The sequence below is a fragment of the Motacilla alba genome, chromosome 10, assembly GCF_015832195.1.
Source record: "Motacilla alba alba isolate MOTALB_02 chromosome 10, Motacilla_alba_V1.0_pri, whole genome shotgun sequence".
Lineage (NCBI taxonomy): Eukaryota > Metazoa > Chordata > Aves > Passeriformes > Motacillidae > Motacilla > Motacilla alba.
Window position 1 is genome coordinate 6860487 of NC_052025.1, and position 27377 is coordinate 6887863.

A 27377-nucleotide genomic window follows, 5' to 3' on the forward strand; every position below is an offset into this window, starting at 1 on the left:
CCACTGTCACAATTAGGATCAGTGTTTTATTTGGAGCTCAGTGATTCAGTTCAGATCTCTCTAATTCTCAAGGGAGGCTGCTCACAAGGACAAAAATTCAGTTTTCATACAGACTTGCCTTCAAAGTCTTACATAAAACACTGTGTTAAAAGAACAGCACTGTAACTGAGTGGGGTATGAACTGTCTGTAACCTGGCAGAAAGGTAAAATACAGCACTACTACATTAAGTCCAGATGTCTTCCTTTTCTGACTAAGAGTCTGTTTAGACATTTGTAGAATTCCTTTGTTTTGGAACAGTTTCATTGTATCTCTCCTTCTGCAGATCATTTGGTACATGGATCAGATACAATTTTATCAAAGGCCTATTCACATGCAATAGAGCAGTCTCATGCTTCTAAAGAGGAGCAAGTTCTCTGATTCTTTCAAAGATGAGAGCAAATTCTGCACCATATTGGGTGCCCTTTGGCTGCAGGTGAAGAATTCAACAGCTTGTGGGAGTGCTAATTAGTGCTAATAATAACTTCAATGACCTGCCTTGGCTTTAAAATGCCTGACAGAAATTGCCCTGTCCTTGAAGGACAGAGATTTTGTTTCTGTGTGAGTCTGATTAGGCACACTCATGCCTACATGTTCCTGTGTTTAGTGATCACACACAATTACCAAGTGAGAGCTTGTGTGTGAATAAAAAAGAAGTGGGTGGTGTGGGGGAATCAAGAAGAAAAAAAGGCAAAGAGACCTCCCAAAAATGCTACGCCAGAATTCCATTATTAAAGGGATTTCTCTTTTAGTCTAAATAGCCTTATTAAAACTAGAAATAGTAATAGGAAAGCATTAGATTAGGAATTGGATTAGTCAGAATTAAACCTTGTCTCTCTAATTTTGGTACTTTTTCTGTGGTTACTCTGCTGAAATATGTATGGAGGGTCTGAGGAAAATGAAAGCAGTAATTTGAGCAAGTGAACAAAAAGCTCCAAAGTATGAAATTTTTTATCTGATCTGGATAATAGGTTGCTGATGGTGCAGAAAACAATTGTATTTTCAGGGATATTGCCCTAGACCTTTCTAATATAAATTTTATTAATAATAGCCAGAAAAATGAATTACTTTATGAGCTGGAATGATAAATTAGGGGGTTTTCTGACTTTCCTTTCTTTTGTTAAAGTGATTTTTTGAAAATCAATCAAATTTGAGGCTAGGAAAAGGTTTTTAAAATACTAATAGAGGCTGAATTGGATGATGGAAACACTGGTAAGGTAGCAGATTTATTTATTTTTTAAATTGAGGATAAAAATTTGAAGTTAAAAAGATGTGACTCAGTGTTTAGTTCCTAACTGAACATTTAGCTTCAGTGCTGCCCAAGGAACTCTAAGCAGACTTCTTCCCTATCCTGCTGCCACCCCCTCACTCCTGACCTCCTGTAGTCCCATCATTGCCCCAGCACAGCTGGTCCCTTCGTTGCGGAGTGGACAAGATCAGGGAGCTTATCCAGCTAAAAAAGTAGGATGACCAAGAAAAAATAGGATTGTTTTTCAGCTGGATCAGTTTCCAAGCTGACAGGCTCCAAGAGGAATTGTGAATCCCTGTGTGGCTGCAGGGAGCTGTGCTGGCACAGTGGGGAGCCCTCTGGGCAGCAGTGGCCACAGGGAAGGGCTGCTGAAGCTGTTGATGTCACCACGAGGGTCATGAACTCCAGTCCTTCCCCTTACATTGAGATGTCTGCCATCACTGCACACTGGTGAAGTACAAAGCACAAAAAGTCAACTATTTGAGGCCTGCTTTTCCCCAGAGCTACAAAGGTGCAGAGTGTCTTTAGTCTCATTTTGATTACTGTTAAAGTGTGTCCTAGATATCAAAGAGCAAAGAATATTCACATTTGATTGCCTTATTGCAGTCAATTAAGCTTAGTCAGGAACACAGATGTGTACTGAGGGACTAACTTGCTGCACAGCAAGAGGGAAAGTATTGGTTTACTACATTTTCCAACTACTCACTCTATCCCAGAGAGTGCAAAATACATCCAGTGTGGAAACATCCAAGGCAGTGTCAGCTCACGGAAAGTCTGTAGGGAAAGCTACCACATTTTAATGAAATGAAGAGACATGTGAAACAAGCAGCCTTCCATCTGGAGATTCTGGGGATCCAGAGTGTTCTGTAGTGCAACAGTTTAGTTGTGTGGCTGTGTTGACTTTGAAAAACAGAAACACAGGTAGCCAGTAGCCAAATTGTGACAAAGTGGATTACAGAGGAGCTGTAAAAGATCCTTCAATCACTTGTTATGGACACAAGATTCATCTGTTTGGATTGCTCTGGACTTGGTCCAGAATGTCTGAAAGGGAGATCAGAAGCAATGAAGTGCTGGGTTTGCAGGGTGCTAAGTGCTGCTCTGATGCCTGTATTGTGAAAAATCCTTCTCAGCTCAGAGTACCCAAGCCCTGAGCAGATGTTTGAGAATTTGGTTTGCTCCTGCACATCAGGATTATCATATTCAAATTATCCAAAGTGATTTTTTTCTAAAGCCAGTTTAGGAACTAGCATTGATACTTCATAGATGGAAAATAACTAGTAATTTAAATATTTTTGGTAGGCCCATAAATATCAGCTCTTTGATGGTATTCAGGGGAGTAACATTTTATTGAAATGAATAGCAAGAGACATCTTAAAGCCAAGCAGTTATCATCAGTGGAATTAATTGACTAGCACTTAATGTTCTGTAAAGTAGAACATTTTTCATGAATATACACAATCTTCATAACCTAGAATAGAAAGATAGAAAGGGGCATGGGATCATAAGAGAAATTCTAATCCAAGGTCTAAATCCTATGAATTTACTAAAATTCCAGAGATGAGTTTGGGAGAAGGGATGTGCAAAAATTCCTCTTGTATGGAATAGTACATCATACTCCTGGTTTTATTTTTATTCTCTAAGAATCTTAGTGGTAGGTGTGCTAATTTCTGCTACATGAAATTTCAGAGCACAATGTATTCAGCAGCCCTTCCCATTGCCACTTCCTGTGAGCTGTGCTTTAGGGAGATGAAAATAGTAAGCAGCACAAGTGTCTCCTCTGGGAGCTGGATCAAAGACTGTAAGTTTGCTCCAGGTCCAAATCTCCATCGCATTCTTTAGGATGACACTGATGCTACCAAGCCAGAAGGTTCTGAAGGACACATTTCTTGGCTGAAGTTTCTTACAAAAGTTGCAGTTCCTTTAAATTAACATATTAAAGTAAAAGATCACATTGTGGTCACAGAGCATGTGAGAAGAGACTGAGGCTATTTAATGGCATACATCAGGATCAGGCTGAACTTCTTCTCCAGGAAACAGTGTGGAGATTGCTCTTGGGATGGAGGTAGAGTTCTGGCAGAGAGGGGAAAGCACATTAAGTTTTTGAAGGCATCTGTGCCCTAAGAAACATGTGGAAACTTCACAGTGCTCTGTGGGACACACTACTGTCCTGGTGTAGAATGGAGGCACCCTAGTAAGCAAAAATCTCATGCTTAGCACGCATTCTGTGTGTATTTCACTGTGTTTGAAATGCTGTTGCCTAGAGGATGCTTTCAGGGTTTCTTTTTTTCTCTGCCTACCTTGGTGTGTCCCAGAGAGCAGTAAGTACAGGTCAGCTGGAACAGGGGAATTGTCTTTGTGGTGCAGGCCCAGCTGCTGTCCCTGTCCCACAGCAGAGCGCTGCAGGCAGCCGTGGAGCCTGGGGATATGGAGACACTCAGTGCCCAGCTGCAGGAGACAGGACTGAATTGCATTGTAGTGGTCAATGAAAACCAGAAGAGTAACTTCAGTACTGCTCACTGAAATGTTTAGTGTGGGAACCTTTCCAGAGCTTTATTGGGATTTCTGGTCAAAACACCTCATTAGTACCTCAGCTTTCATGACCATTTGATGTCATTCACTAAGAAAACAATGATTTATGATGTTCCTTACAAAAAACCCCTTCCCAATTAAAAGAACAAGCTATACTTTCCATTCCTGGGTAAGCAGAAGGTAAGCATGATGGATAGAGACCACAGTAGATTTTCAGATGATGTGCCAGCTGGCTTTCTCTGTAGTTTCTAGTGCTGCAGAGATCCACTCACTAATGCTTTATGCTGGTAGCTGTGTTTTTTTTATATTTGAGTATTCTCTATTCCCTTTTTTCTTCCTTTTAGGTCTAGACTCTAATTCTGCAGTCCAATCTGCTCATTTCTGTACTGACAGTAGAGCAGGGCAGAGAATTAACTTTAATCCAGTCTCAGTTGCCTCCATTTGCTCTGCTTCTTGAAAATATACAGAAACTGCTTTGGAGTTACTTTCAAGTGTTCAGAGAAGACTCTAATTGTCTCCTGGTTGCAGTTGGTCCTTAACTTGAAAAGCAGATTTGGGGAATCCTGCACAGATATAGTCTATGAAAGTCCTGTTCTTGAGGCTGAACCTCTGCTCTGGGTCATGCTTCATCCTGCTTACTCTCATTTGCATAAACACATTAAATGCAATTAGGGCTGTCAGGTTTCCTTGTAGTTTAGCTAAGCAGTGTGGTGTAGGTGGCAATTTATATGTTGTCATAGACAAGCTATTTTAGTCAGGATCAGTTAAGAAATTGTTCAGATATTTGAAAGGTCATTCAGGTGCTGGCTCTAGTGACTCCCAGAAGAGTGATATTGAAGCATTAATAGGGACTGGAGTCCAGGATGAGACATTAAAAAGGACTTCAAGTGGATACTAAGGACTTGATTCAGTGCCTCTGGAAGGTTTTGGGGCATTTTTACATAATGCAATTCAGTAAGAAAGATGAATTGTTTACAGAGATGTATTTGGCACAATAAACTGAAGGTTAAGTCATGTCCTTGTGTCCTAGGAGCACTGCTAATTCATATTGTTATTTCTTCCTCACATTTCAGGCACTGAAAGTAATATTCTGCTTCAGTAAATTGTAAACAGTTTCAGAAATGCAGTAGCTTTCATGTCTTTCTGAACATAATGATAAGGGTTTTAAATAGTATCCAGCATTCTTACAAATAATTAAACTTCTAAAACAATTTTTTTGGAGATTGTAAGCTCTCTAGTGAAAGCATTACCTGGATAATACCATTCAAAATAATTTTTGTAGTGAATAAAAGTTGCCCAAACATTTCCTTCTCAAAAAGAAAAACAGAGATTCTTCCATATCCCTTCCCTTCCTAGTGTCAAACCCTAAAAAGCAAACCTTGAAGGCATTTGTACTGTCATCCTAAGTCAAAAGTATAAGTGACATAAATATGAAAAACTAGCAGTACTATTTCACAACAACAAAAAAAAATCAAATGGAAATATAACAAACCAAAATACTAGCCTCTTGAGTATGTATTTAATTTTAACACCTTTTTTTTTGTCAGAAAGTCCACATAATTTAATTACTTGTAATTTTATAACAACCCATAGAATTCCAGTCAAAGGTAGGTTCTGGACAAGTTTTAGTCTCAAGACATGATAATTACCTGGACAGTATATTAATTATACAGTGCTTTGCCTGGTTAATAAATTAGAATGTATTTTGATAGTATATATGTATACACATATATATACATATGTATATATTACTACAACTAAGGAGCACGCATACACAACAGTGCCACCCCAATTTGACAAAATCTCTAATCTGAGTGACTTTTGGAAATGCAGGTTGGCAAACATGGAGTTAAACCTTAGTTGATTTCCTCCAACATCCCTTATGACCCATTGCTGCTGAAAGGGAGAAGAGTGGTGCTTGAAAGAGTAAGTAAATTCTTCACTCTGACACTATAGATTACTTTGAGCCTGAGATGCATAAAGTAGAGCACAAGTGATCTAATACAGAATAGATTTTAAAATGAAAAATTTCCTCTCAGCAGTTTTCTATCTAATGGTTTACAATGTTAGCATTAAGATATGGGAGAACATGCCAGTGTAGCAGTATTTTAGGGCAGTTTGTCAATTCCAGACACAAAGCCAAATCAAACATATGTGTATGTTTTTATTTTTGTCCTTGGACCTGCTCTGTCATCATCTCCTCCATGCTTCAGTGCCTCCCTCTGTAAGCAATATATGAATTTAGAAAATGCTTTTTGGATCAAATATTTAAAAACAGCAGAAGTTCAAAGGTTTGTCTCATAAAATTTGAGTTTTCAGATTGGACATGCTGGTTTAATTCCAGAGAGCATTATGTGTATAAACACCTTGTTTCCTCATATTCAGTATTTCGATGCCACTTTTTTTGTCATTTGTTGCACTTGGAGCAACACCAGGAATTCTGGAGACCAAATAGGAACCTAAATATAAACAGTATTATTGATAAAAGATTCAAAAGATTTTACTAGACTGGGCCAGCAAACTAGAGAATTTCTGTAATTTTAGCCAACAACTGTTTGTGCAACCATCTTGTTTTAGTAGCATTTCAGCACCATCAAAAGCTTTTGTTGTCTGATTATAATGGGTATGTGGAAGGGTGTGCAATCCCATGCAGTTAGTGCTTTCTGAGGCTATTAGCAACTGTAGCAATTTTTAAAATATTGAAAGAAACACACAAGAAAGGTATCATAGTAATATAACTTTAAAACCAGTATATTTTTTCTAGAAGAAAGGCTACAAAGTGTGAAAGAGGTCATTTTAACTTGGAGCATAGTCGTTAAACAATTTTTTGCAAGAGTCATAATTCACATTTGGCCCATGGCCAAAGCAGTGAACTTTATCACCCAGTCTTGGCATGTGCAGATAGATGGTCCCTTCTGTCTCTTTTGCCAGTTATTGCTCATGTTGCCAGGAAATCTTAATCATGCTGCTTGGAAGTGGCTGCTGGCCCATCCCCCTGCTGCCAAGCTATTCCACTGTGTAAGGAGTCCAACTCAGCTTCAGCAAACAGACTCTTAGCTCCATCTAACATAGGAAAAAAGGTCACTGTGCTAAGGCCACTCAAGGGGACCATATGGTGGTAGGACTTACATCATCACTATTGCAGTGCTGTTGATGCAACCCTATTAATAACTCTGAAGTTCACACAGACTTGGCATAACTAGGTTTTCTAAAAGGAAATGTGTAATATAAACCTAGAGTTAACCACAAAATAAGAAGAAAATAAAAATGCTCTCTTTAATAATGAGTCATGGAATGGTTGGAGTTGGAAGGGAGCTTAAAGTTTATCTAGTTCGAGTCCTCCTGCCATGGTCAGGGCTGGCCCTCATAGGTCAGGCTGCTCAGGGCCCCATCCAACCTGGTCTTGAACTCTTCCAAGGATCAACAACCTCTTCCAGTGCCTCACCACGCTCTGAGTAAAGAATTTATTCCTACTGTCTAATATAAAAGTACCCTCTTTCAGTTTAAAACCACTGCCCTTTGTCCATATAAAAAGTTCCTCTCCCTCCATTTTATAAGCCCTCTTAAGGTACTGAAAGGCTACAGTGAAGTCTCCCTGGAGCTCTCTCCAGGCTAAACAACCCCAACTCTCTCAGCCTGTCTTCACAGGAGAGCTGCTCCAGCCCTCTGATCTTCTGTGTGGCCTCTGGACCCACTCTAACAGGTCCACATCTTCCCTGTGCTGAGGATCCCAGAGCTTGATGCAGTGTGTTTTTATTGATACTTATTTTCCATTGCAACTATGTATTTGCATTTAAAACTAATTCTAGCCTTCTGTAGTTTGAGAAGAAGGAAGACAATCAGTTAAGCAGTTTGATTGCAGTGCTACATTACCAAGAGCTGTTCTGTATGTTCGAGTTTTTCTAGTGTCATGTGCAAGCACTATTCAGGCAGCAATAGTCAGAAGAATGTAACGCTCAAGTCATACAAATTGCAATCCACTGGTGAATTCAAGCTCCTCATTAAGATGTTCAGTCACTTGCTTTAGTAGAAATATTGAAAATTGTTTTGTGCAGGGATAGTTCCTTTGTCACTTGGGTTTCTGTTATTGTCTCTTTTCATGGAAAGCAAAGGGCCTTCTGTTAGTTAAACTATAGTTATATTTTATATCCTCAAGTGAAAATTTATGTCTGAAATTATATTCATAGGTTTTTCCAGGTGACAAAAGGAAAAATAACTGGTTTAGATCACAGAAATTTTGGTAGAATTCTAAGACCCATGGGAGCAGTGCAAATCTTAAACACAGCCAGTCAAAAAATGGCAGCAAATAGTCTTGCAGAACTTCTGAGAATATCACAGATCATTGTCATATATCATGGATCATAGAATAACATAGATCATTACTGTAACTAGTATCTGAACTTCCAAATTCCAGGACTTCTTAGACCATTATTTTTGTATGTCACAAAATTTAGCTCCTGAATCCCTGTTTAGGTGATCTAACTAGAAGTGATGTGAATTTAAACTTCAGAGGTGATCAGTAAGTCCATTGAAGTAAATAAGAAATATTAATGGTTTTTAGGCTTGTTTCTATGGGCTCACTTTAGTTCTGTCTCTACAGTTTAAATGGATTTTGAATGTTCTATGCTTTTTCTGTTTCTAATAGTTTTTCTACTTCAGGTAGAAATTACTATTTTGGTAGTTTTTTGGATCTGATAGGGTATACCCCCCCACTGCATTTTGTTGAGGTATTTCATATAGACTTTGATATATATTTGCTATACCAAACATCTCTTGCATCTGTAATCCATTTGGGGAATGAAGAAAACATAACAGCTATTCAGATTTTTGTATATTCCATTCCCATGGCCAGTGTGTAATACTAAGGTGATGATAGCACTGCAGTACTTAAAACATACCAGAATTGGATGGCAGATAAGATGTTACCTTCTCTTTTGGGAAAAAAAAAAGTGCAGCTCAACTGCCAGCTGTGAGATTGTCAAGTAAAAAGTGCTGGCTCAATAGCATGCATTTTCATGTCAGCTACTGTATAACTCTGCTCTGCACAAGGAAGTGGAATAATGCAAAATATTCCCACCTACTTTTATGTTTACAGGAGAAGAATCAAAATAAATAAGAGCTTATGTATTTTTCACATGCTTGTAGAAAGAATCATCTTGACTCGGTTTCAGGGGTGTTATTTTTAGGTGCTTATTTCTTGTTCTGGGATTCTGCTTTTAGATAATGAACCTTTGGCAAAAATGCCAAACTTCTTTCCTGCTATATAAATGTACAAGAAAACCATGGCATTTCAGAAACCCTCTGTGGTTTTTTTAAGAATACCCTGTGTGTGTTTTAAATTTGGTGTTGTTTTTGCTTGGTAATGCACTCCATCTTATTCTACTATAATTAAGTATAAAATAAGAACCTACAATATATATTTTTGTACAAAACTTGATGAAAAATATTTACAAACACTCATCTAAATTTATTTACCTGCTGCAGTCTAATTCCTATCAGTTCTGATTTTGTAATGTGATTTTTTTTTTACTGTGTAGGTGGATACAATGGTACAGAAAAAAAAAAATTGAAGCAGTTGTTTATTTTCTGGATACAAATGAGTGAGTAGGACTTTTACACAGTGATTGTTCTTTTAGAGAATGGCTCTTTCACAGGTAATTGCTTGTGCTAGAATTATGTACCAGACACTCATCCCTGAGGAGGCTTTGCACTCCTGATAGTTGTGCTGTTCTATGCTGCCATCCCTGCTAAAACAAGAACAAGCGAGCTCCAAGGTAGAAGGATATCCAGGTAAAACAGATTCAATGCTTGTGGAAAGCTGTCTCCACCTGACAGCATTAAAGGGCCTCTTATGCAGAGCTCTGCTCCCTTCCTGAGTGTGAGGTGATGCCTTACTGTCACTTGCATCTGCCATTGTGGCAAACGAATCTGCCTCAGTGAGAAGTGAAATCAGGAAAATGACTCCCCCATGTTACCAGGTACAGCCAGCACTCACAGAACAAGCAGAGCTTGGCTGACAAGTCAAATGGTTACAGAAATAAGGCACGGTTTGAGAACTGGGGATTACATTAGGTTCTGGCCAAGGTTGGTGTGGCTGAGGTTGGATTGGAGCAGGATACCGAGGGAGTGAAAGATGCAGAAATACTCATTAATGCAAATGGACACTTGGAATTGGAATTGGACTGATTTAAAAATGACAAGAGATGAGGGTCTTAGTTCAACACAATGGAATACCAAGGTCTTTAGCCTTGTAACTATCCCCAGTAGCAGATCCAGCTAGGCTGTGGGGAGCCTCTAGAAGAAAATACAGTAAATTTTTTTGCATTTTTAGAAATAAACCTTCTCTGCTTCTGAAATCAGTCTCTTGCCTCAACATACTATGAGTTGGGCATATCTGCTAGTGCCAATATGACATATGACCTATTGTTTGTGGCCCATGAGTAAGGTTTTAAACTGCAGAAGCAATGAGCAAACAAGTGAAGTCCATGATACCGGGGTCCTGGGTCACGAGGGGAAAGGGGATGGAGAGAGTGAAGGGACTGACTTTGCTATAAATGGTGCCACAGGTCGTGGGGGTGGGGGAATGTGAGCTGTAGGAGGCAGGACCTGTGACTGTGAAAGAACAGGGGGACAGTGACTTCCTCTCTCTGCCTTGAGTATCTCTGGGGAACTAAACTTTGACCACACAGTGGAATCTGAATAGATCTGAGCAAAGATGAAGGGAGAAGCCACAAACTAAAGTTAGCACACTTATTTTAGGTTCCCTCAAAAATACAGAATTGGTCAACTTTTCTAAATAGCTTTCTAAGATTTAGTGACTGTGAAGGATGTGCAGGCCTTGTCTGGTAAACCAGGCCAAGTTATGGCATTAATTGAAGTTTCTCACAGTGTTTTAATTCAGGGATTTTGTAGTGTTCAACGTTAAACCCAAGGGGAAATTTAATGTGCAGGATCAAAGAAAGGTGGTCCTGCCTCCTGTAGATTGAAATCGCCATGACTATTTCATATAAAGCATTTGTGTAGCAAATGGTTTCTAAAACTAGGAATATAAATTAACAAAAATACAAAACACAGCCGCTGTAAGGGGCCATACTTCTGTCAATGTGCACATCCTGCTTTATTTCCAGCCAAGGACAAAACTTTGTTTATCCCCTCCAGACTTAGATTATAAGAAATGCAGTTAGATGAGAAGGAAAACTAATGCTTGCTTTGTATACATCAATAATGAGGTCAAATATGGCACTGTCTTTGTCAACCACATTGGAGAGGTTTTAAGAAGTGCAGTTGTTTGGTGTCCTGTCTTGCTCAACAGTCACACAGATAGTGACAGAACGTGCCACAGATACTGACAGAACGTGCAGCGTCACAAATGCGTAGGAAATGCTTGTACAGCCTTGCCAGTGATAAAGACCCTTCAACAAAACCTACTGCAGATGTATCTCTTTCACTCAAAGATATTCATCCACTTGAGATGAAAGGCAGTCTGCATTAGGCAACTCAGCAAATGAAAGCTTAAACATTGTCAGGTAGGTAGAAATTTTGATTCATAGTAGGAGACTAAATCTGCCACACAAAATAATTCCAGCCCAAGAAGATTATAACATTATAAATTCAGTGAATATTTTCAAATTAATACATTTTAAAATTAGCTTCATCAGAAGTTTTGTTAAAGGTCAGATTACCTTAATTCTGTAGCCTCAACATGTATGGGTTCCCCCTGGGAAATATTTGTGGTAATTATGAGCAACTACATTTTCCAATAAATACAGACAGGTATAAATGCTGTATTTTAGGGAACATAGCACCCAAACCCAACATCCTAATGACCAGACACTCAACACTACTAAATTTTTATAGCATAAACATTTTTAAAAGTTAATCATCAGTATTTATATTTAATAGTATTTTTTCTTTCCTTTTTTCTTTTTTTCTTACCTTTTTTCTTTCCTTCATATGTATTTGCTGAGATGATGATACAAGAAAGCAATAAAAATGAAAGTTTCAAACTTCTCATTTTTTGTTTCTTTGAATGAGAGTTCTGCTAATTTCTGCCAAGAGATGGGAAAAGGAAAGAATTAGCACTGCTTTGCAAGAAATTCTTTGTCCATTAATCATTAACTTTGATTTCGTCTGTCCCCTGCTCCGGTTTTTCCATTTATGGAAGGGAAATTGGAATTTGCCTATTTCCAACCTCTTCACTTTTATTTTATGCCACATGTGGCAGAAATAATTTGGAGTTGGATCCTCTTACCTTGCTCAACAGTGCTCAGTTCTGAACACAGACTTGAGGGCATTTGTTCTTTGAAATACTGCTAAAGGCCAGGGTAACCAGCTTGAATTCAGCTGGTCGACAGCTCAGTCTGAACACATTGCAAAATAAGGGCAAGAGCTGAAGGTTCATCTAAATATTTCATTAACACAGACAAATCCCAGCAAGGCAATCATCAAAATTTTATATATATTAAACACTTCTCTTACTTCAGTGGTCTAATCAGTACCAGATTTTGGATAATCACAAAGTCTTTTCTTTCAAATCGAGTGAACGATTCTTAACACATAAGACAGTTACTAATACAGCACAATTAACCAACATCTCTCTCCACTTCCAATAAAAGAATCATAAGAAATTGTAGGTACTAAATGTAGGAGTCATTTCAGAGGAAAGGTTTCTAAAGGTTTCTACTGAAACAGTATGGTTTATACTGGAAATCAGAGCAGAGTTTTAATTACAGCACTGTGTGTGTGTATGCAATGAGTAGGTACATGCTGCAAAACGTGAGAGGACAAAAATTGCTCTTGGATAGGCAGCAGGGATCACACCCAGCTGGATCTCCCACCCGAGTGGGACACCATGCTGGCCTCTCCCGTGGTAGCATCAGTCTGCAGCATCACAGATTTGCCACACCAGTCAGTGGTGCTGAGAATGCTCCGGCTCATTTGAAAGGAACAAAGTGCCAGCAAGGACACAGCCATGGCAGCACAGGCCTTAGCATGGGTTGCACCACCTGCATTTCCATGGGTCACTGGATTGCCAGTTCATGTGGGTTAGTGCTGCAAACCTCCGTGGCTACCTGCATACTTGAGCTAAGGTATATTTAGCCAGATAGGTGTATCATACCACACTTACATGCTTTGCACCATTGTGGAATTTTCCTTAGAAATAGGCACGGGAAACTTTCTCCCACATTCTGAATCATTAAGAAGTCCTCATGCACAAGAATGGGTGATAGTGTAAATTCTTTGCTAAACTTAGTTTATTATGGATTTGCTGTTAGTAATACCAAATGGAGACAATTTTTTAAGAACTCTAGTTCTGTGTCAAGTTAAATGACTGAAACAGAGTTTATAAAGTTGAAAAAGTATCTTTTGAACATTCAGTGAACCCCAGCTTCTTTATGAAGCCTCTTATGTTAATTACGAAATATAGAATACAATACCATCCCAGCCTATGGAATTTTTTATTTTTTTCTGTTGTTTTTATAATCAAGAACTATTTTAAACTGTCCCAGATAAAAGAGTTTTCCCTTTTTTAAAGACTAAATCTCGTATGACCAATATGCTATAGCAGAACTGACATGTTAGACCAAAAAGAAAAAAAAAAAAAAAAGAAAGTATTCTCAGCAGGGAAATTCTGCTGCCTTGCTTGATGCATGTTCAGGCATATGAGAGCATGCTTTGTGAGGGGTCCATACTGCTGGATGCTGCATGAAGGCAGGAGAAAAGTGCAGATCACTTTCTTTCCTTGCTCATTCCAAGCAGCTGCGAGTCCAAGATACAGCAGACAGCTGGTAAACTCTCAAGCAATCCCTAAGGTCAGAACACTCACTGCAGCTGGCAGTGATCTTGGCACAGCAACATCTGAAGCACTGTCAAGACTGATTGATTAGTGTGTGTGTGTGAAAGTATACTGGAAAAGAGGACATACAGAAAAGGGGTTGATAGCATCAAAATTACTCTTGATAAATGAAAAATACTGATCACAGCAGTATTTTTAGTGAGCAAGAAAAGGAGACAGAAGATAGAACTTGGACAATTTAGGCTGTGATGCTGGACAGGAAATGCTGTATTTTAGTGAAGTTAAGACTGGTGGAAATTACTAGCATGATTTAGCACAGCCTTGCAGTGAACTTAGAATAGTGTTGGCTGGAGATTATGTGGAGATGACAGGTCTGACTGACAGGTTGAATGGTGACACTAGGCACAGTAATCAAGAAAGAAGAGAGCATTTAGAGGAGAAAGATTGCAAGTTTCATTTTCTGCAGACAGGAATTGTTCTGGAACAAGGTGGTAGATGTGTCAGGGACAGAACTGGCTGTTGGATCTTTGTGAAGAGATTGCCTGAAAATTAAGTCTATAGGGATCAATGTTTGGATTTACTTCTCACTATGGAACCCATGTAGGAAGCCAGGATGACATTATGAGCATTTTATGAAGGATTGCTTAAAGTGGTAAAAGGAAAACCGGGAAAAAAAGGTGGAGGAACCTGCCTTCCTTTGGCAGGTTTTACTTCCTTTGGCAATTCTGTGTCAGTTATTGCTGGTATTTATTTGTCTTTCTAGTATTCACAGAATGTCAGCAATAATGATGAGAACATTAAGCAGTGTTGTGGGAATAATTGTACAGATTTGAATGAGAGGTTTCACAGTGCATGTTGAGGATGAGTTTATGTAGCACTGAATTGCCTGCTATGGCACATTAGTCTGCAGAGAGCAGATGTGATTGTGTTCCAGAGGAAGGAACACAATCCCAATGGCCTTGACAGCATTGTCACACCATGTGTTTTCAGAGTGTGCGTTTGGGTTTTCTTTTCTCCTCCATTTGATTTACATGAGTGATTCCAATTACCTTTATTATCTGCTCAAAGAGAAAAGAATGGGTCTTCTGCAAATGTAATGATCATTAGAAGCAGGAAACTCCTGGTAAATAATTTTCCTGTGAATCCAAATATTGAAATAATAACCTTTGCCATTTCCAATATGTTTATCTGGTCAATTGATAGCTACTTTGCTTGATATGTTCTTAGATGGGTTAATTGCCATTTGTATTGTTATTGCTATTGTGTTATTGTTATTGTATAATATATTGTTATATATAATATTCTATGAATATAAAGCCTACATTGTTTTAGGAATTAGTTACCCTAATGCAAAAAGCATAACAAGAAAGGGTCTTTGGCACATTATGAGGATAGAAAAAGTGGAGCCAAGTATTTACCAGAAGCAACTGTGCAATTGCTACTCAGAGTTACTGGCAGCATGTTGTATCACTTACTAAAATGGCTTTTTTCAGCCACATTTGAATCTGCATGAGATGTAGTGAGTGGGAGCTGCAATATTCTGGGTTAAAATCATGGCAGAAAAGAAAGAATCCTCTGGGAAAATGAGTGTGCTCTGGATCTTCATATTATTCCACTGTTTGATCATAAGAATGGTGCCCTAAGAATGGTGAAACTCGATACCCCTGAGACACTTCCAGAGTTCTGCCAGAGCCTCATGAACTGTAAGGCTGCTCTGCTGCAGTCCTGCACCACTGGCAGTGACAAAATGCACAACACAGGTACTACAAAATCAGGGAACAGACATCTCGGGGACAAAGGCTGGGAGGCTGATGTAGGAAAATGACACCTGGAATATGCAAGCTGCACTGTGTCCTGATGTTACTTTCAAGAGAGAGTGGAAAGTTTAGGACTGGATATGTTTGCTCTGGATAAGGGAAGTGGACAATTCGGTATTTGCAAAAATCTTGATTCTTTCAGACATCTAAAAGATGACTGACATTAGGGTGTTTCGATTTAAGGTTTAAATATGGTTATGGTTAAATATGTTAATCTTTAAATTTAAAGGATCCATTAAAAAATTCTGTAGATATGATCTCTCTTTCCCATAACACCCAGCATTTGCAATTATTTCATTTTCTGCATTGAAATCACTCATACCTACTGTAGTGATCTGGATTCCAAAATTAGAAACAGATATTCCAAACTGCTGTCTGTGACACAGACAGAACACGTTTCATATTGCATGGAGGCTACTGCTTTGCCAACTTCACATGAAATAGAATCTTTTCTTAAACACGCAGTGGCCAACCCGAATTTGTAGCTTATGTCAATGTGTTTATATGTAGTTTGCATGCACTGTAAGGGGGCTTGATAACCTTCTCTCTTCTGCTGAGCTGCTGCTTGTACAACATATACCCAGGAGGTAATCTCTCAATCACAGTCCCCATCTGCTTCCTGGCTAATGTTCCAGTTACTGTTAGACCTCTTGCACATATTCACATCTAAAATAAAATTGATGGTTCACTATTGGAAGCAGTGTGTGACTAATGATGCGTTGTACCAGGCAGGTTTTTGCTTGAATATATCTTTCTAATCAAGTTAAAGAAAAGAACACAGAGCAGAAATTTGTCAGGCATACAGTCCTGCTTTTTTTCCTGAAACCACACTGTTCATCAAGATGCTTTTCAATCACCTGAAGACCTGTTATATTGTAGTACAAGATGTTCTTTCAGCTTTGGAAGAGATTTTATGGGCCAGAACTTCAGCTAGCATAAATTGGCTTCTGTGCAGCTCTAATGATTTTCACCAGCTGAGGATCCGCCCTGTGTTCCTATAATAACCCTAGCATCTGAAAAAAGATTCATGTGGTGGTTATGCTAATACATCTGAGGTTATAGAGCAAGAAAATTTTTATGTGGTTGAATTTTTAATGCAATTTTAAATCCAAAATTTATTCTGCCTGTTTGATCTTTTCTAGGATTTTTTAATATCAAATAACTCTGAAGAGACATTTTTAGATGGACTTTTGTGTGTAGATTCATGGTCTATGTCAAACATACAGCAGCTGCACATGAGTCTGAAACTTCCTTTACAGCAGTAGCTATTGAGCCATCAGACTTTTCAGTATAAAATTCAAAACTAAATAATTGATCAGCAAACTTTGTTTTCTGATATGAAAGAAACCACTAATTTGCATGAGCATAGTGTTGTAAAATATGAATTTCTCATACAAGATGCATTTCATACTCTGTATCCCCTGATAAGGTAGTCTTCTTCCATGACTCATCACCCAGAATATTATCTGACTTTCCTTGGAAGCACATTTGGGACTAGGAATGGAATTCTTGCAGTTTCAAGTTTCCCCACAAGTTTAGTAGATTTTGTATATTTGTGCCTTTCAATAATTTTGGAAATGTGCTGCACTGAGTAATTCTTATTATAAACAGCTGTAAACAAAGAAGAGAACGCAAATACAATTGCCAAGCATAAAATATAATTGTATAATAAGTAGGTCATCTACTTCTACTTCAAACTTTTAAAAAAGGCACTTTTTGTTTACTTCAATGTTCGTGGAGTGCTTTTCATAACAAAGCATTACTTGTTGAATTGCCTTAGAAGAATGTTGTTTCTTCTGGGTCTGTCTGTCTTTCTCATGTGTACACTGTGTTGATGTGGGGCATGTCTCTAAAAGCTTGAAAAATCAGAAAAGCACAGAATCGATGAATCAAATAAAAGGGGAGAACAAATCCCAGTACATCTGGACTGCCCGTGCTCTTCCATTATGTGTAGAGTATTGGGAGTTTGCATATTACCCCTGCCTTAAAACAGGTTAGGAGCTGGCCTACTCCCTGCCTCCCATTACAATTAGTTCTGTTCTGCAGCAGACAGGACTAAATTTCTGCATGGTTATGCACTACTGGAAGGGGTAGTGCAGCTGCAGACTTGTATCCACCTGGATTCTGTCTTATTTTGGATATTCGCTGTTGTCAGTGTCCTGTTTCAGGGATGACCTGAAAATGTTTGCATTGAATTTTTTGTTGTTAAAGCAGCTTTTACACAGAGCTGTAACATATAGGAAACTCCCCCCAAATCAGCACTGGGGTGTCAATATATGTAACTGGGAAGAGCAGATGTGCTTTTGGAAACCTCAGTGTGCCTGCCGAGGGCATTTCCCTTCACTGCTCTGTGTAAGAAACAGCCAAACATGTGCAACAAAGCTCCTCGGAAGGCTGAGATCCAGCCCATCTCCTTCCCCCCTGAGGACTGAGCTTTATGGTTTTAAGCAAAACTAACACAAGAGCAATGCCTTTTGAAGCTGCCGTGCTTGTTCACCTCCCCACATCAAACAGAAGCATATCTGAAACAGATGAACACGGAGGAAAACCAATAGTGCTGTCTCCCTTGCTTTCGAGCTACTGTATTTAGGAGGGAGAATTTGTAACCACAAATAGAAAGCAGACTTATTTCAGATATTAATTGATGGCTCTTATGGATAAAGAAGGAAGCAAGAACAAGACAACCAGGGCTTCTTGTAGGTAACACATTTGAAGAGGATACACTGAAGGCACTTATACAAAAGGCAAAGAACCATGCCAAAGTAAAGAAACTTGAAAGACACTAAACATTCAAAGGCTGATTGATGATATCTCTTAGAACTTAACATGCTCACAGGAGCAAAACCCAGATCTCTGTGAAGCTGCTGTCGTTAAAATTGAGTTTTCATGAAAAGGGAAGAACAAACAGACAAGAAAGCCAAAGGAGAAGAATAGGATTCATATATACAGAGTAGATGATGGGGCAGAAGACTGTTTGAGGTGGTTAATTATCAACCCTAAATATTTTGTTTGTTCCAGGACCTGACACAGTTCTTGCTAGTCCTAGCAGAACTTAGATACTGGCGTGGATAGACCCTTGGATCTGATGTATTGTGGCAGTTCCTACATTACTAAAAGATTAGAGGAGATTATAAGAGAGAAAATTGGCTTAGTTGAGGGATGAAGAAGCTTTAAATACTTTAAGCATCAGTTAGGATAAACATGCATTTAAAATCTTTTCCAAACTTCCTGAAAATCTGGTCTGAAAAACTGCCTGAAAATGTTATAGATTGGTAAAAGAATTGTGGACTTTGTTCACAGAAATAGAAATGAATGTAGCCTACTAGAGAGAATTGAAATAATTGTTTCTGTGTTAGTTCCAGAACTGCAAATATTTGATGTCTGGATAAACCATAGGATAATTGATTAAATGCATTGATATTCCAAAATCCATAGCTGTTGAAATGATTCAGAGCAACAAATCAGTCAGTATTAGTTTTGAAGTGACTGTGACCATGAGTTCAAACAGTTTCTTGGTAGTGTCCTGTACATGCTGATGTTCCACAACTGAAATGGGAACAGCTACTAAACACTGTATTTAGCACAGATGTTTCTTGTAAATCAGTAAAATTTCAGTGTTCAGTGGGCCTTTAACACCCACCCTCCATCTGTGGTATTCATTTTTAGCTTTGTGGAATAGGCAAAAAAACCCCAGGCATATAATTAAAAAGAAACCCCATCAGGGTGTTTTCTCTAGCTCCGCTTTATCTTTTTTTCCTGGCTGTGTTCTTTCATTCGTGTGTGGAAACATTTCATGGGTGGTAACATGGATAAGACAAATCTAGCTCTGCATCTGGGAGTCACACCTATTGCAGCCAAGCGCACTGCAAACCAGCCCTGGGCACATGCTGCATCCATGAGTGCTGATTGAGAAAGGCTGATTGCGTCAGCTGGGTAAGAATAATACTCTTTGCCAAATGACCTGTTTGTGCTTGTGGCTTTTAAGTAGCTGTGGTTCACCAAAGTGCTTGAGAAGTGCCTTTACTTTGAAGAGGAAGTTGAGGGAAGGGCTGGAGGCAAGCAGTGCTGAGGGACTGGATGAGCACTGTGGGAGTAACAAAGTCAATAACCCTGAGAGCTGTCACAGATCCACTCAAATGAAATGATGGTAAAGCTCACCTGTGAGTAACTTGCTTGAGAGACAAAAAAGGAGAAGGAAGCAAGCATTAAAGTGACTCTGACCATAACATGCATTGCAAAAACATTCCAAATTTACAGTGTATACCAACTTCTCAAGTTTCTTTCATGTATATTTATTCCAGGTTGAATGTTCCAAAACCTTAACATGTGGTGTGATATTTGTTGAATAACCTGTGGGACAGAGCACAGGTGTCAGTCTAGTGAATTTTCAAGTTAACTCCTAGGTTTGTGGTGATTGGGGAATAGGTAAGGAGTCTAAAATGTTTTTATGATGGAGAAGAGCAGGGCCATTTCAAGGGCCTCATCCATGAGATGCAAACCTTGCTAAGCCCACACTGCCTGTGGCACATGGACCTGTACCTCCTTATCTGTGTGTGTTCCTTCACTCTGCACTGTGGCATGAAATCCAGGGCAGCCACCACTGGCCTGCACTACCCTCACACCACCCTTAGGAAGAGCACAGAGGCAGGCAGCTGGCCTTTCCATGGAGATTTAACAGCTCCATATCCTACTCTGTATTCCATGGTATTCTGTGTTCTAATTATAGCTTCAAAAATATTACTAATTTATTTTTAATTTCCAAATTCCATTTGGCATCTTACATTGAAATTTCCTGCAGAAAAAGAATTCAAACTATTGGATAGAAATCTTTCTTGTCATATTCCCCCACAGATGGTCCAATCTGCTCTGCAGTTTATGCCTGACAGCTAGTTAATCTGGCAGTGGAGGAACACACATTTAAAAATGCAGGTTCTGGCATCAGCCTCAGGCAAGCCCCTCAACTATGCCCTGTACCCTGAAATTGAGGAATTCAGTCTCTGTTGTCCTTAAAGGTGTCAAGAGTGTGTTTTCCAGGTATAAGTTATACTGTAGAAGATAACTGTGAAATCAAGATGTAACTAGGAACGTTTGTGTTGTTGCAGTACACTAACAATGTTTTCATACTTGCACCACTGGCTTAGGGCAATTTCCTTAAAGTGACTGAAAAAAGCAAACCCATTCATTCTGAATTTGTTACTCATGGACTTTCATCTCCTCTAGAAAACAAGAGAAGGAAGTAAAAAGAGCACTAAACAAAATGTATTTGAAACTTTGGCAAAGCATTGGACAAATGCTTTATGCTATGTATTTGTTAGGTCAGATTTTGCTCTCTACCTGGTTAAACCATCTTTGCACAAAATTTATAAAATATTCCTGAATTGCATGTATATGTTTCTCATCATGGACCCTGGGAAGTCTTATAAAAAATGGAATAAGAAAGTAGAATATATTGTGGAAGGTTTTGTCTTAGTGGCACATTATAGGAATACACAATTTATTATAAATAGAGTAATTTCCCTTTGATACAGAAAATACAACAAATATGCACCTTTGCTCAGGACCATGAATTTTAGGTCTGAAACATATTTAGAAAGTAATTTGTGACTAAAAAATTTTGACTTTTTTCTTCATTTACTACAGGGCCATTTCAATCCTCTTAATATTTTTAGATAACGTTAGTGTGTTTCTGGTGACCCTCATATTGTTGTAGTAAAAACAATGTGTCTTCCAGTCTGTTTGTTTCAGATTAGTGAAATTACCATGTGAGATTCTACAAAAGGTATTGCACTTTAAATACATCAGTTTTTATTAATGCAAAAGAGATAAAACTAATTCATTTGCTCTGAAATGACAGTCTGAAAATGGCAGCAAACAGATTTTGCAAAATGCTACCTCTGTTTTGTCCTGTCCATTCTGTATGGTATTTGTCAACAGATAATGCAAAAATTCATATATGTCATTTACTCAAACTTTAAAGCTAAGTAGTACATTTAATATCACATTTTCCATTCCTTTTTGATGCAGAAATAAGAAATCAAGAAATGATGATGAGATTATGTTTTTATAGGTCATATATAATGTAAATTCTGAAATGGGTGCAGAACTTTTCCATAATTCTTTTTAGCAAAAAAAGTCTGCTTAAAAGCTTTTACAACTGTCCCTAGGGATCCCAGTGAACTGATGATAATTTTTGTTATGAATTAATCTTAGAAAATTTCACAGTAGCAAAAACTGTGAACATTTAAAGAAATAATGAAACTATAAGAACAGTTCTGAAATATTTCAACTAGAATAACCTAAGGGCTAGCTTTCAAAGAAGCTGTATATTCCTGATTTTAATTGTCTTCTAATTCATCTCTGAAAAGAATCAATGGTTCCCCAGGTAGTTTTTACAAGAATCACTCATTAAGAGGAGCTTGAAGGTCATGCATAAACCTAGATCATAGAATCCTAATACGGTCTGGGTGGGAAGGGCCTGTAGAGACCATCTCGTTCCACGCCCTGCCATGGTGGGTGCAGGGGGTTCCACCAGACCAGGTGGCTTAGAGCCCCATCCAACCTGGTCTTGAGCACTTCCAGGGATGAGGAGCCAGAGCTTCTCTGGGCAACCTGTGCCAGTGCCCAGCCACCCTCATGGCAAAGAATTTCTCCCTAATGTCTAATTTAAATCCTCCCTCTTTCAGTTTGAAGCCATCCTCCCTTGTCCGACCACTCCAGGCCCCTGAGCCTGCAAAGTCCCTCTCCAGCTCTTCAGGAGCCCCTTTAGGCACTGAAAGGTGCTGTAAGGTCCCTGATGCCTTTTCTTTTCCAGGCTGAACAGCCCAGCTCTCCCAGCCTGTCCTCACAGCAGAGGTGCTCCTGCCCTCTGAGCATACTTGGGACCATCCTGTGGACTTGCTCCAGCAGGTCCACATCCTTGTTATGCTGGGAGCCCTAGAGCTGGATGCAGCACTCCAGGTCTCTCAAAAGAGCAGAGTAGAGAGGGAGAATCCCCTCTCTTGACCCTCTGGCCCCACTTCTTTTGGTGCAGCCCAGGATATGATTGTCTTTCTGAGCTGCAAACACGCACTGCCAGCTCATGTCCAGCCCCTCATCCACCAACACCGCCAGGTCCTTCTCCCCAGAGCTGCCCTCACTCCTCTCTCTGCCCAGCCTGTATTTGTGCTTCAATTTCCCCAGCCCAGGTGCAGGACCTTGCAGTTGGCCTTGTGGAACTTTGTGAGGTTCATGCAGACCAACCTCTCAGGCCTGTCAGGGCCCCTCTGGATGCCAATCCTTCCCTCCATTTTTTTTCTATTAGACTCAGTTAGGTTGCTCTGAGTCAAAGGACTGGTGTATTTTCCAGGTTATCTTTGCTTCAGCTATAGGTTCTTGATATTCTTTTTTCTTTTCTCAAGGCTTTGTTTCATGCATTGTGATACGTGTTCCCTTTGAGAAGAACAAAATACATAATGAAATTAGGTTCTTATTTAGAATTACAAGGAAAGTGTATAATTTTTCAGATTTCACAGCAAGGGATATCTGGGCTGTATCACTGGCAAATCACTTCAGCTGTAGTCCTTAGAGAGCCATTAGTACTGCTGTGGAGCATATCACATATAGCCAGTCTTCATCAGGAATTATGACAGCCCAAGGAAGGCAGGTTTTGACATGCCATATTTTGCTTTTATTTTATTTTGAGCCATGTATCCCTGTATTTTGCTGACAGATTGTCAGGGAAGTGATTAGTCTGGATTACATGGTGATGATTTCATTTTATAAAACAAAACAAAAAAAAGCAAGCAAAGAGGAATTGCTTTTGGCAGAAGATGATCCCATTACTTAGAAGAAAAAATTACTTGATGCTAAATTAAATGCTTATCAAAATGAATACAACAGAATATGACAACAAATAATAGATGATAACTAGTTAATAACTCTGAAATAAGGATTTAGACAATATTTTGTCTTCATTCAGTGCTAAATCAAAGCCATGTAAGCAATGTTACGTTGAAGACTTGGCTTCATAGAAATAGCTACTGGTAATGCATTACAGGGCCTAGCTACTACAGATGTGACAACAGCTGGCATTGTATAGTGGTGGCAGTATCCTAATGTGTAAAATATCTATGTATACCATAATTTCTGGAAGGTAGTGCTTTCCCTGCAAGGCTGCTTATTTTCACTGAGGCCTTTGAATAGAAGCGGTGTTCTGTTGAGGAAGTTGGTTTGGAATTTTTCCCAGAGAAATTGGGTGCATTGAGACTAGTGGGTGCAGAGAAGGAAATCCCCCAAAAACCTGACTTTCTAAAAGTTGACCCTGTGTCCCAAGGACTGAAGGCAATATGCAGCTGGAGAATTGTGCTGGAATGCCATAGGTGCAGCAGGGCTCCAATGCTTGTTCCTCCTAGGAAGGTAGCTGATCCCTGACTGCACCTCAGGACTGCAGAGCTCTGGTCACCTTCTTTCCAAGCAGCAGCAAAATGCCATTATGATTGTCTTCTGCAACAGGCTGATTTATGAGGAGAAAAACCTTCAGTCCCAGAAGAAGGTAAATAAAATTTCTTTAAAATGTGGGCTGCCAAAAAAGGAACTACTATAATACATATAAGCCATAAATCTATTAAAAGTGCATGTGCTGCAGTGTTTAGTATACTGCCTTCTGGGAAATAGGGTTCATTTTTCCATTTCTTTCAAGACTTGTGCTGTTTTGACTGACAGAAGCTGAGATCTATGGGAAAGGGAGCATTTCAGGAGTATTTTCTTTTCCCTGGGCAGGCACTCTTGGTCACTTCAAGGAACACTGATCCTGCTCCTTTGGTGATGACAAATCAGATGGCCTTTAGAAATATTCCTAATCTATGTTTCTATTGCAGACCTGCTAGGGAGCTGTTATGGTGTGCCTTTTAGATTATGGTGGTATAAGATTCTTAAGTAAAGGCAACATAAACATCACATCTTTTAACTTCAACTGCTAACTTGAAACCAAAAAGCATCCTTTGAGTACAGTCCTTGGACTTTGTTCAGTCAACCTTTGAAGAAAGAGAATGTGCCTTTTGTATAAATGAGGACCAGACTTAAACACATGGGGCAATTTGCTCACTGCATTTGAAGTTAAAATTTGACATAACAAAGGATATTACAAGAAACTGCGGCGAAGTTTAAAAGATCAGTACTGAGCTAAAGTTTATTGCCAGTACTGTTCTTGCTTAGATCAAGGCTATGCTAATGTGGTCTAGGGTTACTTTAATATTTTGCAGCCTCTCGTTCCCTTGGTGCATGTTTTAAGCATGCATATCACTCACTTTTATAATAAAATAACTTGATAACACCTTCTGCTTTGTGCTGGTCTCCTGAGGTAAAAAGTCATAGATATGTTAAGTCTCACATTGTTTGTTCCAGCTTCATTATCTTTGATGAAATATATATATATCTTGGTAATATAACATACAGTAATCCTCAGTAACTGGATTGCTATAAGGAAGGACATTTTTCATCTGAATAATGAAATTGTATCCTAGTTATTTCTCTGGTCTTCTTTGTAAGACACATATAGGAGATTGACAATGTTAACTACTATTGCACAGCATGATGGAAAACTTTGAAAAGGACTTTTGTCTTTAGGGATGGATGAGTGGAGTCTTCACAGTCTTCCTGAAAGATGTACTGTGCAGCTTTTTATTCTCTGTGCAGGAAGAGGTGTGTGTATGTTCTAAATATAATTACAGGTCAGGGTGTAAATGTTAGGTTGTGTGAAGTCCATGACTGAAAGCAGACTATCAATTATGTCAGTGGGAGGTTACTGCCAAGACAAAAAGTGGATTATAGGCCTGGCTAAGGCTGCACTCACACAGCTTTGCTGGTGCATCAACACTGATGTGCTAGCCTAGCAAAGAGCATGGCACTCCTGTGGAGGCAGCCTATTCTGGTTGGCTGTGAGTAAAAGATGCTCCCTGGAAAAGAAATGCTGTCCATATAACTGCCTCTCCGCACTCAGCTTTTCCTGGTGCAAAGAGCCATGTGTCAGTTGGGTCCATGTTCATGTGTGAAGCACTCACAGCTCTGATTGGTGATCATGCCTTCAGCAGATGTGCCAAGAGGGATGAGCCAAGCCCTTGCCCTGCTCCATGGTGGAACATAATCATAAGATTCTCTGTGTAACATGGGACAGGGATAGAAACAATTATTCACCTGGGACAACCACTTGTAATTCTAGGGCATCCAAATTCCCAGTGAGTCATCAAGTTAAAATTAAAAAGGACTCTTTTCTTCCCAATCTTTTTTATGGTAAGGAAGCAGAAGAAGCAGAAAAATCAACTCCTAAAAGAAAACTGATTTGGTCTAACACCATTAGATGGAAAGTTCTTGATTTTTCTCATATATTAAAACAAAATAATTAGTTTTAAAAATCAAGGCCTTTCAATGTACAAACTATACTAGAATTACTCCAGTTTCTTCACTTTGGCCTTACTAAATCATGGGGTTTATAACTAAGGGATTGCAAAGTAATGAATGTAAAAATATTGAGACATGATGAATGCAGAATCTTTGTTACATAAAGAAGTAGAAAGTATTGATCAAAAAAATGCCCTGAGGGAAACCAATTAGAGACCCATTGACAGCAAAATGACCTGCTCATCCATCTTTAAAACAAAATTTAAAACCTAGGTCCGCATTATTTGTGGCCACTTTAAACTCTTGAGCATTTTTACTGAAGTCTGAATGCTGTTCATTTTGGTCTCCTGGCCAAACTCCAAACTGAATAATTATTCTGCTTCTTTCCTAAATTACAGCAGCAGCTTCATTAGAAACAAATGCATTCATAGTTTGCTGACCTAAAGTGCTCTTATATTGCCATGCACTATTAATTGTTGCTGCATTTCCAACTGAGGCTGGCTGCATTTCCAGCTGAGGCTGGCTGCATTTCCATGATTAAATGTCCTCTGGACAAAGCATGTATATCTTTAGCTTGTTTCAAAGGCTGTGGGACAAAAGATGCTGTATATGTAAATGCTATCAAAGAAATAATTTTAGGCCCAGAATATACAGGTCTTGAAGTGTGTTCAGTGAACAGGGGGAACTACTGGCATTCAGTGATGTAGTTGGATGAAAGAGGCTGTCTGGGGACAGAGGGTGTTTGCTTATGGGCTGGAAAGCTTGTGGCCACTGATAATCATGAAAAAGGCAGTTTCATTGAGAAGCATTGCAAAATTACAGAACAAAATGGAAAGCAAAGGGAGAGTGGAGATTTACTAAAAGCAGAAGCTCAGTGCTTTCTGGATAATGAGGTTAGCTAGGAAGATGCATATTGTGTTTTTTTCAGAAGTAAAAGCCATTAAATTGTTGAGAAGTCCAATAAAATATTCCAGACATTCTATGCATGGTTTCTTAAGGCTCTATATTTTGTTCTAATTATGTTGTAGCTTCTTTTAAAAGGGTTCACACTGTCTGAAAGGTGAGGGAAACCCTGAAACAGTGTGAGATATGAGCAGGATGTTTTACAGTCTTTATTTTTCTACTGTGCTGTTTAGCTACAGCATCACCCTTGCTTGTGCCTGATTTAGTTGCCTAAAGTGTTTTAACTACTAATTTGGTGTGAGATACTCAACTGCACAGCTGTTCCTAAAAAAACCCAGAATAGTCTGAACACAAACAGCTAACTGAAAATGTTGTTTATGGGAAACTGTTCCAGTTGTGGGAGAGCCACATGGCAAGAAAGCTCTCTAATCCACAGGATGGTTACAGTGACAGCAAGGAACAGAATTGAACCCCAAGGTCTTGGCTTTCATTAACCTTTGTCTCTGTGCTGTGAAGTAGAAACACTGTGTGATCCTTTCATATAGCCTGGAATCAGACTATATTGTAGGGCTGGGCAATTTTCTTTCTGTAGATGAGTTCAACAAGTACAAAGCAGAACTGTGCTCCCATTCTCCTAAGTGTAAGGGGGTTCTTTCACTAGGTAGCAGATTC

General features: G+C 39.0%; 1 protein-coding gene across 2 annotated transcripts in view; it reads right to left on the minus strand.

The window, feature by feature from the left end:
* Positions 1-27377, minus strand: part of LIPC (lipase C, hepatic type) — a 64892-nt gene that overhangs the window by 35880 nt on the left and 1635 nt on the right. For both annotated transcript variants that reach the window (XM_038147192.1, XM_038147191.1), the window contains exon 2: positions 11751-11863. In XM_038147192.1, the coding sequence (XP_038003120.1) occupies positions 11751-11829 (79 nt within the window). In that variant the 5' untranslated portion in view covers positions 11830-11863. The remainder of the gene's footprint in view (positions 1-11750; positions 11864-27377) is intronic.